General features: G+C 37.0%; 1 protein-coding gene across 3 annotated transcripts in view; it reads right to left on the reverse strand.

Annotated features, from left to right (window-relative positions):
- The window catches only part of KIF5C (kinesin family member 5C), a 91,751-nt gene that overhangs the window by 22,161 nt on the left and 50,918 nt on the right, over window positions 1–18,672 (reverse strand). The window contains exons 9-18 of one of the 3 annotated variants that reach the window (XM_015822071.1): window positions 17,604–17,708; window positions 16,452–16,600; window positions 14,086–14,234; window positions 10,211–10,386; window positions 6,445–6,513; window positions 4,162–4,368; window positions 2,689–2,835; window position 1,466; window positions 948–1,132; window positions 722–839 (exon numbers count right to left, since the gene is read on the reverse strand). In XM_015822071.1, coding sequence (XP_015677557.1) covers window positions 722–839; window positions 948–1,132; window position 1,466; window positions 2,689–2,835; window positions 4,162–4,368; window positions 6,445–6,513; window positions 10,211–10,386; window positions 14,086–14,234; window positions 16,452–16,600; window positions 17,604–17,708 — 1,306 coding nt within the window. Of the gene's footprint in view, window positions 1–721; window positions 840–947; window positions 1,137–1,465; window positions 1,467–2,684; window positions 2,836–4,161; window positions 4,369–6,444; window positions 6,514–10,210; window positions 10,387–14,085; window positions 14,235–16,451; window positions 16,601–17,603; window positions 17,709–18,672 lie in introns of all 3 variants that reach the window. The other 2 variants (XM_015822063.1, XM_015822054.1) reach the window with 2 other exon arrangements.

Below are 18,672 nucleotides of genomic sequence, written 5' to 3' on the forward strand. Positions count from 1 at the left end.
CTCAGTTAAGTGGATTTGCAGCATTCTAGCATAAGAACAATTGCCCTTGTACAGAAAAATATGCCAATCAGCATGAGTTGAGTTTTGATTCATGCGGTATTGCAACTAGTAAAGTATGCCTATAAGGTAGTCCTCGACTTACAACAGTTCATTTAGTGACCATGTGAAAAAAGTGACTTATGACCGTTTCTCACACTTACGACCGGTCCAAATTCAGACACTTGGCAACTGAGTCATATTTATGACAGTTGCAGTATCCTGGGATCATGTGATCACCTTTTGCAAAATTCTGCAAAGTCAATGGGGAAGTCCGATTCACTTAACAACCGTGTTACTAAATTAACAACTGTAGTGATTCACTGAACAACTGTGGCAGGAAGCCAAACTCACTTAACAAACGTCTCACTTAGCAACAGAAATTTTGGGCTCAATTGCGGTCGTTAAGTCGAGGACTACCTGTACAACAGTTATTTTCCTGTGTAAAATTGATAGATTCCACTGATATAATAAATATTGCCAAAGCAGTATTAGCTCTCCTAATTTAGACAGCACCAACCAGTTTGAAAGAACTTGGTGAATCTTTATCTCAGAAAGGAAGGTGGATATGGAAAGGAACTCCAGACAAAAATCAACGTACGTTAGAAAAAATAAAATCCAAAGCAGCTACTGAGGACCTGGAACAGGAAATACGTAAAGTCCTGAATTCCTGAAATTATAGTACCTTGTGCCCGCAATTTGGCCAGCTCTTCGTTAAGAGAGTCCTGCAATTCTTCCAACTGCCTTCGCTTCTGCTCCATATTCTGCATATAATCTGTAAGAGACTTGATCTTTGCTTCATGCTTTGGAAGTTTGAAAAGAAAGCAAACGGAAAATTGTATGCTTAATGTAGATCAAAAACTATGAGGAACTGAATTTAAAAAAAATAACAAAGAAAACGGTTTACTAACCTGAGAGATGAGGAGCTGACAGGCAGCAAGTTCCCTCTCGTTGGCATTCATTTTCCTATTAGAATCTATCTGGGCACTCTCCAGCTGTTTGCTGCGGTTCACCAGAGATTTCACTTCAGACTTCATCTTACTGATGTACAGCCGTGCCATGGTAAACTCTTCTTCAATCACACCGTTCACGTCAGCTAGCTGAACACACAAAATAACTGCATTATTCATCTTTTATGGGCAAATTTCCACTTCTCACTATCTTAGTAGAGACGTAGATGTCTGTGCTTGTTACCGAAATTGGCATGATATATACTGTTCTTCCCTAACATCTCTCACACACTTGTGGATCCCCATCCCACTTACCTGTGGGTAGAAATAGGCATTAAATTGCTATTACAGGTTTTTGAATCTGAGTAAGGCTGTTTAGCATTCCTTGTAGCTTTACGTCCCTTTCTGTCTGCGCTGTGATGCCATAGCTCTACACTTTTATTACCTCATGAATTCTGAGGCCCGGTGACCTTAATAACGCTGGAAATGGTCTCAGTTCCAGCAGTTTGAGCCCTAGCACTGTGAAGCAGGGTGAGCTCCTGTCACTCGCCTCAGTTTCTGTCCACCTATAACAGTTCGAAAGCATGTTCTATGCAAGTAGATAGATAGGTACCACTTCGGGGGGGGGGGGGGATGGGCTCGTGCTCTGTGCTGGCAGTCAGATTCCTGATGGCTTTGTATTTTCCCGTTTGCAGTGCCCATTTGCGAGGCAACTCCGGGAAGTGAGGGGGCCTTGAGTAATGCTGCAGGAATAGCCGTTCATCGTTCTGGTGGGAAGTCAGCTCACCTTCCTGTGGCACACCTTGGGAAGCGCACAAGTGCTTCCTATAACAGGGCTGGTACCTTGGCAAGCCAAACTACTACTCTGCAATAGCATTGTGGTCTCCTGGCTACTATAACAACGCCATATGATAAAATAATAATAATAGTAATAACAACAATAACAATAATAATGATATGAGTTCTCAAACCTTGCTCATCATATAGTGAAAGTATTTTTATTTTTATTCACATTAAAATATGGAACTTTTTTTATACAGCCATGACTATTTGTTCTGTTGTATACAATTCCATTATTTTTCTCTCTCCCTGCAACTCATTTGCCTCTAGTCCCATAAAAGCATACCCTGAAATAAACTTACCAGCCTTTGGTGCCAAAAGTGCTTATTTCCAATAAAGAGGGTTCGTTTAGAAAGAGAGAATGCAATAGTAAAAAATAAAAAAGTATTGCACTGACTAAACATTGGCTGTATCTATCAAATGCACTTCATATAATCTGCTTATCCCTCACTGGGATCAAATCTGATAGCTTTATACTTAGATCTGATTTAGTTGTAAGGATTGAGAGCTGCATGCTCTATATATAGTCTTCTCCAGCTTTTGCATCTTTCTGATATGTGAACTTCCCAGAATTTTCAGCCTCTGCTGAATATTTGGAAAGCTGAGATCTACACATCTGGGAGATGCCCAACTAATGAGTAACAGCTATAAAATATCAAATAAACAATATCAATGCATCTATAAAAAAAAGGAGGGACTTAGAACACAATGTCACAGACATCATCTTGTTCATTTTCATATCCCTTCCCCTGTGGTTCGCTACCTGGTTTACTATTCTCAAGGATTATTTTTAATTTAGTCATTGCTTTTGAAGTTGAAATATTTCTTTCTTGTATTTTTTCCTGCAATACCAGCAACTTACAGTTTTCACATCATTAGTACCAATGATTCCGCCAATCTCTCCCAGGTCCTTAAGCAATAAATTCAATATTTCAGTAGCTCTCTTTTTCTGATGATTACTAAGTTCTTGCAACTGTCCCAGCTCTCTTTGTGTACTTGACAGAGCAGACTGCAAAATAGTAAGAATAACAAGAGCTTACATAGTGAACTATGATGAAAATCAACTGCATGTCAAACTTTAAAAAAAAATTGTTTTTGAAGTTTATGCTATGTTTTCCACATTGGATGTACTTGGACAGACACTATTTCCTAAAATCTTAAGGCTATGAATCAAACACTCATAGCCTATTTTATAAAGAAGCCTCAAACTGAACATCACATTTCACCCGGGATATAAACAATAAAACTCTCTACTATTATACAAAAAACATTCAATTTTTGGTACCTTCATTCATTTTGTTAACATTCATTCATTTTTGCTCTCATTAAATTAAGAGAAACCCCAGAATTCTAGATCAGATAGTTGGGTTTATATTTACGTTCAACTGTTTATTTATATTTATTTAATGTCTTATAGAAGTTTGGCAGAGATGAAGAATCCAGAACTATGCCCTTACTTTATATGCCCCGATTTAAGATAAGCATTACAGAGAATTAGGCAGTAAATGAAAAATACCATAACCTAGCTATTACGTGGCAGGCAAATAATTCCCAGCAACACCTTCTGGAAACTCAAGGCAGAATCAGTGGAAATAGAAATAGCTTCCATTTTAAAACTTGCATGGAGGTACACATACAGAAATTGCTAGCCTGCTAGTAGCTGAAGCAGATCAAGCCACTAGAACAGGCATGTCAAGCTGCCGGCCCACGGGCCGGGTGCGTCACGCCAAAACCGCGCCCACCCCATTGCCGGCAATGGGGAAAAAGTCCCAATACGTCGCGAGTTTGACATGCCTGCACTAGAAGAAAACAAAATACCATTTCTGTGTCCAAATTCTTTTGCTGTTAAATGTCCAGCTTCCAAAAGGAAACAAGGTAATAATAGTGATCTTCTCATATATTTTCCAGCAGAAAAGTATTATACTGCACGTTTTAAAGAATTCAGCATTCACCATTTTAGCATTCAGTGCAGGGGTCTTCAAACTTGGCCCTTTTATGACTTGTGGACTTCAACTCCCAGAATTCCTCAGCCAGGCACGCTGGCTGAGGAATTCTGGGAGTTGAAGTCCACAAGTCATAAAAGGGCCAAGCTTGAAGACCCCTGATTCAGTGCAACAACAATATGGCAAAATAACAAGCGACCTGCTAACAATTTTCACAAACCTGGTTCTTCAGCTGTTTGTTAAAGAAAATTCTCTTTTTACTTTAATGGATGCTTCAAACAGCTGAGTTTTTCTGAGGGTTTTTAATGAGGTCTTAGCTGGGATTCATAGAAGGCATATATAAATTAGTATAAATGTATCTAGGAATAAAGATTAATAAGGATTGTTCCTACTGTTTTCAGGGCAAGTTCATCTGTCAGCTGCTCATTAGCTCTCATCTTGTCCTCCACTTCTTGTGATTTCTGGTCATAATTAACAGCGAGTTCCTCCAAAGCCTGGAGAACTTCTTTAACTTCCTCTTTTGCAGCTTCATTTTCCATCTGAAGGCGAGTGAGTTCCTCTTGGATTTTCTCATAATCTCTCCTGGTAGAAGCCAAGAGCTGAAACAGCAAATGAGATTAAGTAGCAAAAATGGTGGAGAAAAATAAAATAATTCAAAAGTGCTACCTTCAATTTTATTCCAAATCAGGAAGGATAAAAATGCTAAATGACCTTTTAAAAAAGATTTTCCAGTAATCTGACAGATAATGTAGTAACATACACCTGATTGGAAAATAATTGTATTAGAAGCTAAAAACCAGTCCCCAATAAGTTTTTGATATTAACCAAATAAATATACTCAAAATTTCACCTTCATAATATAGCAATTAATTTAGCAACTAATTTAGTAATTTAGTAACTAAATTCATAATTTAGTAATTAAATTCTGAAGGAATTCAGACTCAACATACCATGTACCATGCTGACAAATGTTTGGATTATACCCACAAAAAAATTCATCCATGAGAAAAAACAAAGAATACTAGGACAATCTGTTTCCTCTCTGTATTACTTATGTCGGCAACACATTGGCTTATTTCATTGTTCAGAAATAAATACCAGGCCTAATTAAGAAAAACATAGCTATAAGGCAAACTCCAGAAATTCACCCATTAGTGAACTGACAAAACAATTGTACAGCCAAACGTTAGATTATAGAGAACAGCCAAACGTTAGATTATAGAGAACAGCCAATCTTTATATAAAACATATTGTCACATTGCCCATTTTATATCAGCCCTAGTATCTGGCACTCATAAACCTGATTGTCAGAAGTGTTATTTGTCTTTAGTATCAATAAGCTACAGTCTTCTTTCTCAAGGAGAGAAGCAACTTAGAACTAAGGAGAAATTTCCTGACAGAACAATTAATCAATGGAACAGCTTGTCTTCAAAAGTTGTGGGTGCTCCATCACAGGAAGTTTTTAAGAAGAGATTGGACAACCATTTATCTGAAATAGAATAGAATAGAACTGGAAGGAACCTTGGAGGCCTTCTAGTCCAGCCCCTGCTCAAACAGGAGAACCTATACCATCTCAGACAAGTGACTGTCTAGCCTCTTTTAAAAAAATCTCCAGTGATGGAGCACCGATGATTTCTGGGGGCAAGCTATTCCACTGGTAAATTGTCCTCACTGTCAGGAAGTTTCTCCTTAATTCCAGGTTGCTTCTCTCTTTGATCAGTTTCCAACCATTGTTTGTAGTCCTGCCCTCTGGTGCTTTGGTGAATAATGTGACCCCCTCTTCTTTCTGGCAGCCCCTCAAATACTGGAATACTGCTATCATGTCTCCCCTATTTCTTCTTTTCTTTAGACTAGCCAAACCCAAGTCCTGCAGTCGTTCTTTGTATGTTTTAGTCTCCAGGCCTTTGATCGTCTTAGTTGCTCTTCCCTGAATTTTTTCCAAACTCTCAACATCTTTTTTTGTGATATAGTGACCAAAACTGGCTACAGTATTCCAGGTGTGGTCTTACTAGGGTTTTATAAAGCGCTACTAATACTTTGATCTTGATTCTATGCCTCTGTTTATACTACCCAGGATTGTATTAGTTTTTTTGGCTGCTGCTGCACACTGCTGGCTCACGGTTAGTGATCGTCCACTAGGACTCCAAGGTCCCTCTCACAGTTCCTGTTTTTGAGCCAGGTCTTGCCCAATCTGTATTTGTGCCTTTGGTTTTTCCTGCCTAAAAGTAAAACTTTGCTTTTCTCCACACTGAAACTCATTTTGTTGGATAGGGCCCATTGTTCAAGTTTGTCTAGATCTTTTTGGATCCTGAGTTTGTCTTCTGGGGTTTTGGCTACTCCTGTCAGTTTGGTGTCATCTGCAAATTTGATAAAATAGTATAGGGTTTCTTGCCTATGTAGGGGGTTGGACTAGAAGACCTCCAAGATCCCTTCCAACTCTATTATTCTGTTACTCTGTTACTCTGTTAAACCTAATTTGATCAAGCACTATAAAGGTTGCCAAGTTTCTAGCAATAATTATGGTTTGTTGAAGTCATCGATACTTTCTTATTATTATTAACCTTTTCAGGGGTTTTTGGCTTTATTTTTGTGTTTTAGATTTTGTATTTGTGTTGTATTAGTCTAGGGGGATGCATAAGTAAATAAATAAATAAATAAATAAATAAAATACGTACTTCATCTTGATCCAACATCTGTTGTTTTAGTTTCTCAGCCAATTGACTCTGCTGGTTAATTTCATCATCCTGCAATGGACAAAAAAGGGTTACTTTTTCTATTTCTACCATTTTTATGCCTTGAAATCAGCTAGCTTTCACAGTAGACATGGCAATAAATCTTCACTTTCCAGATACTTCACTCCTTATTCAGGAATTTGCTTCTAGCAGAAGCTCACAGACCAAACTCAGCTAATTTAATTGCTTTATTGCAGACAACAGAAAAGCCATAAATATGCAGAACGCAGAAGCCAAGCTATTTCTTTTCATCTCTCTCTCTCTCTCTCTCTTTCCCTTTCCTCCAGGGTACTAAATTCTCGGCCTTTTTTCAAGTCAATGGAAATTTGGCCATTCCTTCCCTAACATTAAGACTGAGGCAAATATCTTCAGTATTTATATAACAGTTATGTCCATCCTGAGAATTTCTGATTCCCGTCTCACTAGCTCATATATCAATATAAAAGTGGATGCGATATTTCCTCCCAATGTAAAAAAACTATGGAAACCGAATGTACTATTGTTGCATAGCAGGGGAAAAAATCATTAAACATAAATTGCAGAGTATAGAATTTCGTTCCAAACTTTATCACTAAAACATATCATTCTAACAGATGCAAGCAAGTAGAACTATAAATCAATCTTATCTACTCCCCCAGCGTAATGAATGCAAAACTAATTCTACAGAATACAGAAATATCTTTCAGAGTTTGACATAACAATGGAGTCATCTGATTTTTATTCTATCATCTGCATCATTCTGCTAGTTAATGGTATTTTAAATCGGCAGCTGGTTCTAAAGACTCCTCAATTCTATCTTCTTATCTTACAAAAGCATATTATTTCATGTATAAATACATTCATTTTATTATTAAGAATTCCTTATTTTCTTTGTGAAACTTCATGTAATGAAACCTTTGGTGGTGTAAAACTGTACCACTCTTCAACATGGAGGTATAAATGTGTCATGCTTCTTTACTGTACTATTTGCTGCAAGATCAAAATGTTCCTACCTTAAGGAATTATACAAAGGCCACTCCAAAACTACAGAATGCTCCAGAATGCACCAGCCTGAATAACAACCTGGTTTGGCCATATAACACTGCGACTTTGAGTCACTGGTGGGTTTATGGGCATTGAATGAATAGCTGAGGACCTGGATATTTACGAGACTAGTTATCTACAATAGTTTCTGTCTGTCCAATCAGGAAGAGAGGATCCTTTATTTATAATCTATCAGGTATAAGAGTGGTCCCCAACCTTATCAGCACCAGGGACTGGTTTCGTGGAAGACAATTTTTCCATGGACCCAGGGGGAGGAGCATGCAACCTAGAAACCCGTACATGCAGTTTTGCTCACCTGCCATTCGCCTCCAGCTGTGAGGCCTCGTTCTTAACAGGCCATGGACTGGTTACGTCCATGGCATGGGGGTTGAGGACCCCTGATGTTCTTGGAGGCAGGCCTCCTCTCTAGCTGCTCCCCTTCCCTAGAGAACCTAGACTTTGACTTCCCTTGATCTTATTAGGATACAGGAAGGCAATAAAAACCTGAGTATTTTTGGCAGGCTTTTGAAGGGAGATGAATTGAGAGAGGTTACTCTTGTGTGACAATAGATTATTACATAAATTATAACGCCTCTGCATAAGGATATTTATTAAGCATAGCATCATTTATTTATGTTCCTGTTTTAATCTTAACTATGATAGGACTATAATATGCTCAGTGTTGGTTGGCTATTAGAGCAGCATTGATTGATTATATGCCATCAGGTCATTTTTAACTCCTAACCTTCACTTAGATTCTCTCCACGTAGAACAGTATACAAGCTTCATAACATAAATATTGTTGGTGAAAGCAAAATGCCCAGATGTCCCCACAATACCTGTATATAAATCTGAAAGCCATTTTTATAGGCATAGACCATTTAATTTAATTAAATAATCATCCCCCTTGCATTTCTTCTTAATAAAGCCATTGTGTATATTTCTGAATACACGTATGATTTTTATTAACATTTCAGATCCAAAATGTAGGCATATAGTGGACAAGAGTTTCTATATAGAGGTTATTATTTCTGATCACAAGACAGTGGGCTATCTTCAAATAACTATGACTATAAGGTCTGGGGGTCCCCATTTTGAAGTCCTCAAATACTTTGGACGTGGTAGCCAAACATCTTGCAAAATTTGTGATTTTTAATGTCGTGTAATAGGAAAATTATTCTACATGTAAATTAACCCATATTTAATTAAAGCCAACTGCATTTACGTAGCCTATAGCAGCTGGCAGCACCCTTTGTTGGATCTCCAAAATGTAAGTAGGTTTGGATGGATGAACATTAGGAGGTTTCAAGACAGCAGACTAGTGACAAGCTAATAGAAGAAAGCAATGGTAAATCATACTCCTGTTGTTGCTAAAATACAGACAAGTACATGAAGTCAACAGGGATCAAGCTTGAAGGAGGCATTACTTTACATTGCTATCTAAATTAAATTATATGTAGCTTTTGTCCTTGCTCTCCTACTACTGTGGCCTGACCATGTCTAGTCTTTGTTACACACCCACTCTTCCAAGTCTTACTCTACTCCTGAAAGAGGCTGTGTACCATTGTTTTAAAAAAATCCACATGAAATCAAAGCAGTTATTTCAGCTTATCTGTATCACAGCCAATGTTAGAATTAAATATTTATTTTTTATTAAGTGAAATTAAAGAACTGCCATAAGACATTTTTAAATGTGTGATATCAAGACTATTAGGAGGATTCAGAATGAGTTATCTCCTTATCCGTTTCTCATATTCAACTTAATATAACATTTTCTGATTTCTTTACATCTTAATCTTACACCGGAAGGCAAGAAAGAGATGAAATTCTTCACATTTTATGAGCCGAGAAATGCTCATGTTAACCCCTGAATCGCAAAGTATTGGAACTGTCACCAGTTAAGGAATTTCTCTTCATTTTTAAAACTTATTTTTAAAAAGGACATTATTGCAACATGTAGACATTTATCATGAAAGTCAGTCACCTAAATATAATTGTGCTGCTTCAGCCTATGTGCAGGGACTTCCATGAAGAAATATTCTCACAAGGAAATAGGAAAGACAAACATCTGTAAATAGAGGAAACTGGAAAGCTGAACTGGAAGTCTTTGATAAGGTAACTAATATTCTACAGATTTATGACATGGGATATGATTTAGATACACATTCTAGGTGTAGTTTTACTGTATTACTTTAGAAAAACAAACCTCGAATCTGTAATCCACCAAAGTTGCTGGATTTCCCTATATATTACTGCAGCCTTATGCAAGTTGTATAGGCTTTGTGGTTATCTATCACAGTAATTTCAGTAAGAAATTATTTGATAATTTGACTGATTACTTGGGATTAAAAAGAAATCATTTTAATTCATCAGTTTTGAGAGAACTGAATAGAAAGCCTGTGAGAATGAAAATACTGGTAGTATTTTATATATAATAATATAGTACATACCAGGGGTAGGCAACCTTGGCTCTTTTATGACTTGTGGACTTCAACTCCCAGAATTCAGCATGGCTGGTTCAGGAATTCTGGGTATTGAAGTCCACAAGTCATAAAAGAGCCAAGGTTGCCTACCCCTGGCATATACTATATTTTGTACAGTTTGAAGTACACATTGATTTTAGATATGAAGAAATAACATTAATGATGTATGACAACAAACAATTGGAAGGAAATTATGAATGGACCTTATCATCCAACTGTCTGTAGAGACTAGTAACCTCTTCTTCAAATTTCCGCTTCTCCTCAGTTGAGATGCTGGCAACAACAGGAACGATGTTATCAATGATAGGCGTATTGTCACATGGTTCCAAGTTCTTCTGGTCTTTTGCACTGATCTGTTCCTCTTCTGGTACCGCCTCTCCTGAAGGCACATCAGATCCCAAAAGAGTAAGCCTCAATCTTTACCTTTACTTCACCGTTTCTGTTGGTACTTATAGATAAATTTTAAGGAGTTTAATTGTCCAGTCAGAACAATCAGACATCTGGAACTATATATAAATACAGCTGGATTATTCAAGGACATTATTTGTTCCCCTACAGCAGACATGTCAAAACTCGCAACGTCACGTGATGTCGTGCAACGTATCAGGACTGTTTTGACATTGCTGGCAATGGGGTGGGTGCAGCTTCCACGTGACACGTCCGACCCGCGGGCCGGCAGTTTGACACCCTTACCCTACAGCATGTTTCTAAACAGAAGACTCTTTTTTTTTTTGCTAGATCTGATCATCATTAAGAGACAGTTTGACTCTTTGGATTGGATCCAGAAATATGATGCAGCCTTTTGCCTGAGTTAGGGATGATTTTTTTGTAAGCTGTAATTTCTCTCTGCAGACACAAATCATTTCTAATATTCTGAACAGCTGCCGAATTGTTCAGCAATTGGCTGGCATTAATTACAAGCAAGGGGCTAGCTCAGGGGTAGGCAACCTCGGCTCTTTTATGACTCATGGACTTCAACTCCCAGAATTCCTGAGTCAGCCATGCTGACTCAGGAATTCTGGGAGTTGAAGTCCATGAGTCATAAAAGAGCCGAGGTTGCCTACCCCTGGGCTAGCTCGTGCATGTCTCTCGGTGGTGAGCTCTTGCAAGGACTTTCTTCCTGCCTATTGATCTCCTCCATTGGCATCTCCATGGAAACGAGATTCCCCTGGATCAACTTTTTCTCTTACAATCCATGGTAAATTTGTAAGCATTTCTTGCTAAGACTTCCTATCGTATGTAATCCACTGATTTACCCGAGAAATTTACGGTGAGATATCCAACTGTGCAGAACTATTACAATTCTGCAGATGCAATATTCATAAGATAAACTGAGAACTCACGACACACAAGATATTCTAATTGTAGTTTGCTTTAAACGATTGGCCAGCGTGGGCCAGAAAGGAGTAAGATTTCAGTGGTGACAATAGATTTAGAGATAGTTATTAGGAATCAGCTGCACCCAACGTAAGAGGAAAAAAATACTTAGAAAAGGAAAGGAAAGGTCTGTAGTTTCCTGGGTCTTCCTCCTTCACTTTATTAAAGATAAAAATGACATTTGGAGGACACTCTGATTTAATATTCTAAATTACCTGTGTACTATTCAAATTCATATTTTTTTTTTAGCTTTTGGTATTAATGAACAGCAAACACCCAAATAACTTCAGAAGCAAGATTACAAATGAAAAAAAGTGTGGGATAATCAGTATCAAAAGGAAGAATTTGGCAGCAGTCCATCTTTTTGCTTCTAAAAGCCAACTTCAAAGACTAGTGATAAATCACAGACACACTATAACTAAGCCGGAAGAGTCTGCTACAATAATGACTAAAATGGACTTAACTAGGCTACATGTGAAGTACATGTTTATATGTTCATTTGGCCTTAAGCCCTACTCAAAACCTGAGTCCATATGGGAGAGATTGCACTGTAAACACCATTAACTCCATGAAACATACTGTAGGTGATCTGTATTTAAATGATGCATAAGAATGTATAGTCAAACATATATGGAAAATGTCAATTAATAGTTGAATATGAGCTCATCATTATTATTCAGTATTGTTTAAAATCCTGACATATTTTTGCTTCTAAATGCAACAGAAATCTTATGATGGTTCCAGCACTTAATAAAGCGCGACATACTTGAGTCTTATTAGGGGAAATTAAATTCTAGATCTCATGAGAAATTGAAACTTCAGAATTATTCATATTTAAAAATAGCAGGAAAGGGGGAGGTAGAAATTGTGAGCTGAAAAGATGATTACTCTTAACCAGAGAACATTAAAGATGATGTTAAAACTTCTATTTTAGAAAAAGGAATATAATTTATCCCAAACCGCTGAATTGCAATTTATTTATTGTAGATTTTGTATGCCCCTTTTATTATTCTTTTATAAAAACTGAAGGCAGTGAATACAGCTAATTCTTTGAGTGATGACTCAAAGTCACCCAGCAAACTAACATGCCTGCTGGGACCAGAACTCCCTGTCTCCTGCTTCCTAGCCTGGTGCCTTAACTGTATTCATGAACATGTATACTTTAAAGTTAACAACATTCACCATGCTCCTTATTTGATTCTGATATTCAAATTCCAGAAGTTTAAACTACAAGGATAACATTTTTACTAAAGATGGACTATTCAATAATACCAAAAATTAGGAAAAAAATATGCCTATGAACTTGAATAGCACACAAGTTAATTTAGAATACTAAATCAGAGAATCCTCCAAATGTTATCTTTATCTTTATTAAAGGAAAGGAATAGGACCCAGGAAACAACAGATATGGCAGCTTCACATCTATCCTGAGCAAAGTCCTTGAACAGATCATTAAACAGCATGCTTGTGAGTACTCAGATAACCGTGCTACAATTAACAGAAGCCAACAGCACTTCATCCCAAGCCAACCATGCTAAACTAACTTTATCTCCTTCTTTGACAGAGTGAATACCTTAGTAGATCAGGCCCTATTTTCTTTCTAGGTTTTGCATTCTATATATCTGTAGTAACGCAAATTAAACATTTCTCGCCATATAGCTAAATTCTGTGCTACCATCCATTCCACACCTAGCATGTTATCAAGGGCAAACCAATAGTCAATGAAGGATGATGGAGTAGCAGGCTCTTAAGACTGTAGGCCAGTGATGGCGAACCTTTTAGAGACCGAGTGCCCAAACTGCAACCCAAAACCCACTTATTTATCACTGGGTGCCAAGTTGGTGTGGCCCACTGGGTGGGCGTGGCTGTGGTAGTCATGGCAGACTGGGTGGGTGTGGCCAAGGTGGGCGTGGTCACCTCGACGTTGCTTGTGGGGAGGGATGCTTGCGGGGGCCGGGCAGGGTTGGGGGAGATCCAGGGGGTCTCTGGCAGGTGGGGCAGGCTGGTGGCTGGTTGAAGAGGGACGGTTGCCATCTCTGGGGCATGGTGCGCGTGCCCACAGAGAGGGCTCTGAGTGCCGCCTCTGGCACGCGTGCCATAGGTTCGCCACCACTGCTGTAGGCGTACTTTGGGAAAGGATAAGCTCTACAGCATTTAGCTGATGAGCTACAGCTTTTTAAATCATGAAATAATGTTTTTTGAACATATATTTATAACTTGTATTCTTCTTATCTATCGTAATAAAATAAAGGATGCTACCTTCTTGGTTATATTATGATTTACATACCCAGCAACAGCAATCAGACTTTACTATAATGCAGTGCATTTAGTATGGAGCACACCTTCATAAAATCTTGAGTCCTATACGATTTCTGCTTTTAAGTTCATGACAAAATAAAATGTAACTTCTGCCTTACTATTCTAATTTATTAACCAAGGCTTTTCTATGTCTAAAGCTCTTGTTTAATCCAAGCCTGCACTGCACTGAAACCATCATGCAAGAATAGGATAGTGCAGACCCAATGTTTGTTCTACCTTTTACAGTTAATGAAGAAAACAGCCCCACAACAGAACTGGGCCTCTGCCTAGGAATGAGCTTTACTGATACATTTCCAGGCATACAAAGATAAAACTTAACATTGTTCTACCACTGCAAATATTTGGCTTTGGTTTTTAATATAGGTTCTCAGCAGTGACTCACCATTCCGCCATCTATTTAGCTCCATCTCCAGATGCTGGATAACATTTTTCAATGTCTTGTTTTTCTCCTTCTCTTTCTCGTATTTCTTCTTCCATTCCTCAGCAGTCAGTTCAAGATTCACAGAAACTGTGTTCTTAATTGTTTTCGCTCTGTCCAGAAAACAAACCAAACACACTCTTAGCTAATGCACTCTGTTTAATAAGTAAATATTCAGACATAAACCATTGTTACTTCTCTCTCTCTCTCTCTCTCTCTCTCTCTCTCTCTCTCTCTCTCTCTCTCCCTCTCCCTCTCCCTCTCCCTCTCTCTCTCTCTCACACACATATATACACACTTATAAACGCTCAAGGTTTGGCAATCAAATAAAAATTTAAAAGGAAAACATACAGATAGTTCTCGACTTATGATTGGTTGCTTGTCAACTGTTTGAAGTTACAACAGACTATCAAAAGCTATTTATGACCCCGATTTTAAGTTCCTATTTGGGGGGGGGAGTCATATTCATGTGACTGCACTTTGGGCGTTGGGCAACCAGCCCACATTTATGGCCATTTTCAGCTCCCTGCAGTCACGTTACTACGATTTAGTATGGTTTTGCTGAAAAACTGGATAATCATCTATCAGAGATGGTATAATAAATCCTGCAATGTGTAGGGAATTGGACTTGATGACCTCTTAGGAATCACTCTATGGTTCTATGACAAATACACACAAATTGCAAAATGAGCAAATCAGAGAATGCGCAAGAACAAAGGTTGTTAATCTCTTTGGTTCTCAAATGAAGCTTATATTAAAGTATTCAAATTCCAAGGCATCCTGAAATAAAAACTAAATATATCCCTTCTTCACAGATCAAGCAAAAAGTTTCCTGCTGAAATGCAGAATTGAGCAACTGTTAGATGCTAAAAACAGGAGGCAAATTTAACTCGTTTGAGACACAGCAGTATCTATGAATAGGGAATTTGCTTATTTTCTTTTTGCTGATTCTTGGCTTATTTTTCTTCAAAGTCCCCACAGTAAAGAGATCCTCTTCTTATATCAGTGTCTCCTTTATTCCTTTATGGTGAATAAACAAATCAGTCTTCTGCACCAAGGAATGAAAGAAGACATGTTTTCAAAAAGTGTCAGAGGCCTGACAATTAGCTTATATAGATTATGTTATCTCTCCACTCCCAAAGCAATGGACTAAAATGATTTAACCAGAGTTTGAAATGTCATTGACTGTTCATTGATATCTGCAGACATATTAACTTTATAGCCTTGTGTGTGTGTGTGTGTGTGTGTGTGTGTGTGTGTGTATCCAGGAGTAAGGACAAACAAATTTATTATGCTTTCTCCATTTATTTTTCCAATGTTAAACATTTCTAGACATTTCTACTTTTTTCATATTAAATTAAATTAATATGTATTAAATTCATATTAAATACTATCATATTCATAATATACATATCCCTCCAAATGCATGTTTTGCAACAATTTCAATCAATTTAATGTATTTAATGTGTTATTTTTAACAATAAATAGAATTATGGTTTGCATTTTTCTCTGTTATGCTAATTATGTTGCATTTTATTGGAGAACTATGTTTCATTTCATTTGTTGGATTTATAATCTGTTATATGTAAGACCTTTAACTCTCTGTGCCACCAAAGCCACTGAAAGAAATTTAACTAAGTTCTAACAGTGCTATTGTGGTTTGATGCTGGCTGGAAGATTAGAAGTCTGTATATTCTTACAGGTTTTAGAAAATGTTAGTGACACTCACCCATCTAATTTATGGCAGAAATAGCTATTCACATCAACATAATTGCTAAAAAAATCAATACAGTCCCATCAGACCCTGAGCCAGCAAAGCATTGATGCATAAAATTAAATCACAATGGAAATTCTTTTGCTGCGTGCGCAATTTTTTTTCTTGACCACTTTCTCAGAACTATCAGAACATCATTGCTGCTTGTTAGTGGAAATTTTCAGGCCCATCACTATTTTTGTATTCAGCTTTAATTAGTGAATGTAATTTCTGCTGTGAAACCTTTCTGCAACCCTCCTTCATATTTCGCAGCATATTTTACTAAATAATACAGCACGTTAAATAGCAATTAGATATTACATTATTGTCTTTATCAAAAGAAATAGATAATAGACGTTTGTGTCTCTCTGTGTATGCTGATTTGATTTTCTTTCTTAAAGTCTAAAACACAGTTCCTTTGTATTTGTATTCATCCAATGCATGGCATCTTTCTATTCAAGTTTATACTTAAAATCTGTTTCAGTTATTTTGCTTTTTAACCTGTTTTGATAACAAAGCAAAGGTCAGTAATAAAAGGCATATTTTTTTAAAAAAAAAGACGGATATGCTTGCTTACCTTTGTCCAAACATTAGAGTAGACTTGGTTTCAGCTTCATTGAAAATGGATGGGGAACAGCAGATGACAATGGTGGTTCTACAGTTACCACCTAAGGAGTCTTGGAGAATTCGGGTCATTTTGCTGTCTCGATATGGGACGTGTGTTTTCTAATTAAGCAAGATAAGATGTTGAAACACACATGCGTACACAAACAAACACACACAAATGCCCAGAGGTTGTTGCTGAGATTTGTTGGCAATGCTGTAATTTGAATTTCTTTTTTTTTAAAAAAAAAAAAACCTTTATTGGTTCATCACAATATAAAATACAAACAAAATGAAAATAAATGGGAAACTAGGGGAAGAAAGGAGGAAAAGAAGAAAATATAGGTAGAAGTAAGGAAAGGGAAAAAAAGTCATTGACTTCTGATTCTTTTTAGCACAGTAGAAGATTAATAACATTACAGCCTCAACGTTTTACTTTTACACAATAATATACAACGAGCCATACTATAATTTGGATTTCTGTACGTAAACGCCTTCCAAAAAATAAATTATGTATCTTATGTATATGTGGGAGTGTAGGTGTGATATATTTTCAGGGTATTTTCAATTGGTACATAATAATTTTAAAAACACATAATATATTTAATTGCTCAATATTATTTTCGTTCCAATATTTTGGTTGAGGAAAAAAAGGGCCTCTGGTGTTTTCTGTTTTTTCTCCCCATCCTTTCATCTCCGTTCAGCTGCATCTCCTGTTTGTTCAAATGTTTTATTTGTACAGCCTGATGGGTGTCTACATACACCACAACCCATGCATAAATAACTCCACATAACTCCGCAACAACTATAACAATACAATGCAAATATCTGCATTTGAGAAGTAAATAGTTATGCATGAATGTATTTATCAATGGGATCCAATATACTTTCATCATAGGCAATGCTCGGCTGTTTGCTGTTGGATACAATGCTGATTATTTCTTCTATCTATTTTAAGCTTAAGTTGCAAGAATGAGAGAGGGAGGGAGGGAGGGAGGAGGGAGGGAGGGAGGGAGGGAGGGAGGGAAGGAAGGAAGGAAGGAAGGAAGGAAGGAAGGAAGGAAGGAAGGAAGGAAGGAAGGAAGGAAGGAAGGAAGGAAGGAAGGAAGGAAGGAAGGAAACTTACAGTTCCTTCTGCCAATGCCGAAATCACATTACCCAGTGCAGATAAAGACTTGTTAATATTTTTAGCTTCATCAAGAACAGATCCCTCAGCTCCAGTTTTGCTGACCTATCAGAAAAAGAAAACACGTTATTCAAAGTGAACTGAGCTCATATTCTCAAAAGACAGGTAAAAACAACGAGGTTACATTTAGAAGAAACGCATAACACTGTCCATTACATCAGAAATATCTACAATACTTTCAGTTCATCCAAAACAGCATTAAGTTAACTACATTTCACTCACATTCATGAATTTCACTTACATTTCCAATATCCATAAAAGCAGTTTAGAAGGCCAAATCTATCTGACTATAGCTAAACACTGGCTTGCATTCTCAGATCATTCTCATCTTTTTGCAGATTCTTATACAATAAAACCTCAATGTTCCAGACCTCCATTCAGCAGATTTTGTTTCAGGCTTTATTCCCAATTGTGTCCATTGTTTCTGAAGCAGCTTGGACAATTAATGTAATATATGTTATTTGCAGCAGTTTACATTATTTTAAATGTGTAATTGTTTTCATCTCATGTAAATCTACTGCACCTATTTACATAATTTGCAAATAATATGAATAGAGCAAATTAAGTAAAATGTAAATCATGTGAACTCAGTTAAATTAAAATTTCACTGTGTACAATAGTAACCAATAATAACTTCATATATCTGAAGATAAAACTGAAAATCTTGTTTAAAATATGTTCATCTCTTTTCAGGAGGATTTGGAGTTAAATAAATAGTAGGATATGCACACGAATACGCTGATGTGCCAACAAAAAAAATTTACTAGACAAGTGGATCTGGGGGGAAAAGTAAAAAAGCAAAGAATAACAATGCTGAAACAAGAAAGAAAATAATGGCTTTTATATTTTAAAGATCATCTAACACATTTGGAGGTGACATTGTTCAGAAAGATTCAGAAACAGAAATCATTAAAAAAAAAAAATTAAAACCGCAATTGAAAGATATGTTTGAGTTATTCTGGCAGAAAAGACTTTACAAAATAATTTTGCAGCAATAGCTGAAGTTTGA

Source organism: Protobothrops mucrosquamatus, unplaced genomic scaffold (genome assembly GCF_001527695.2).
Source record: "Protobothrops mucrosquamatus isolate PMUCROS unplaced genomic scaffold, P.Mucros_1.0 scaffold_170, whole genome shotgun sequence".
NCBI lineage: Eukaryota > Metazoa > Chordata > Lepidosauria > Squamata > Viperidae > Protobothrops > Protobothrops mucrosquamatus.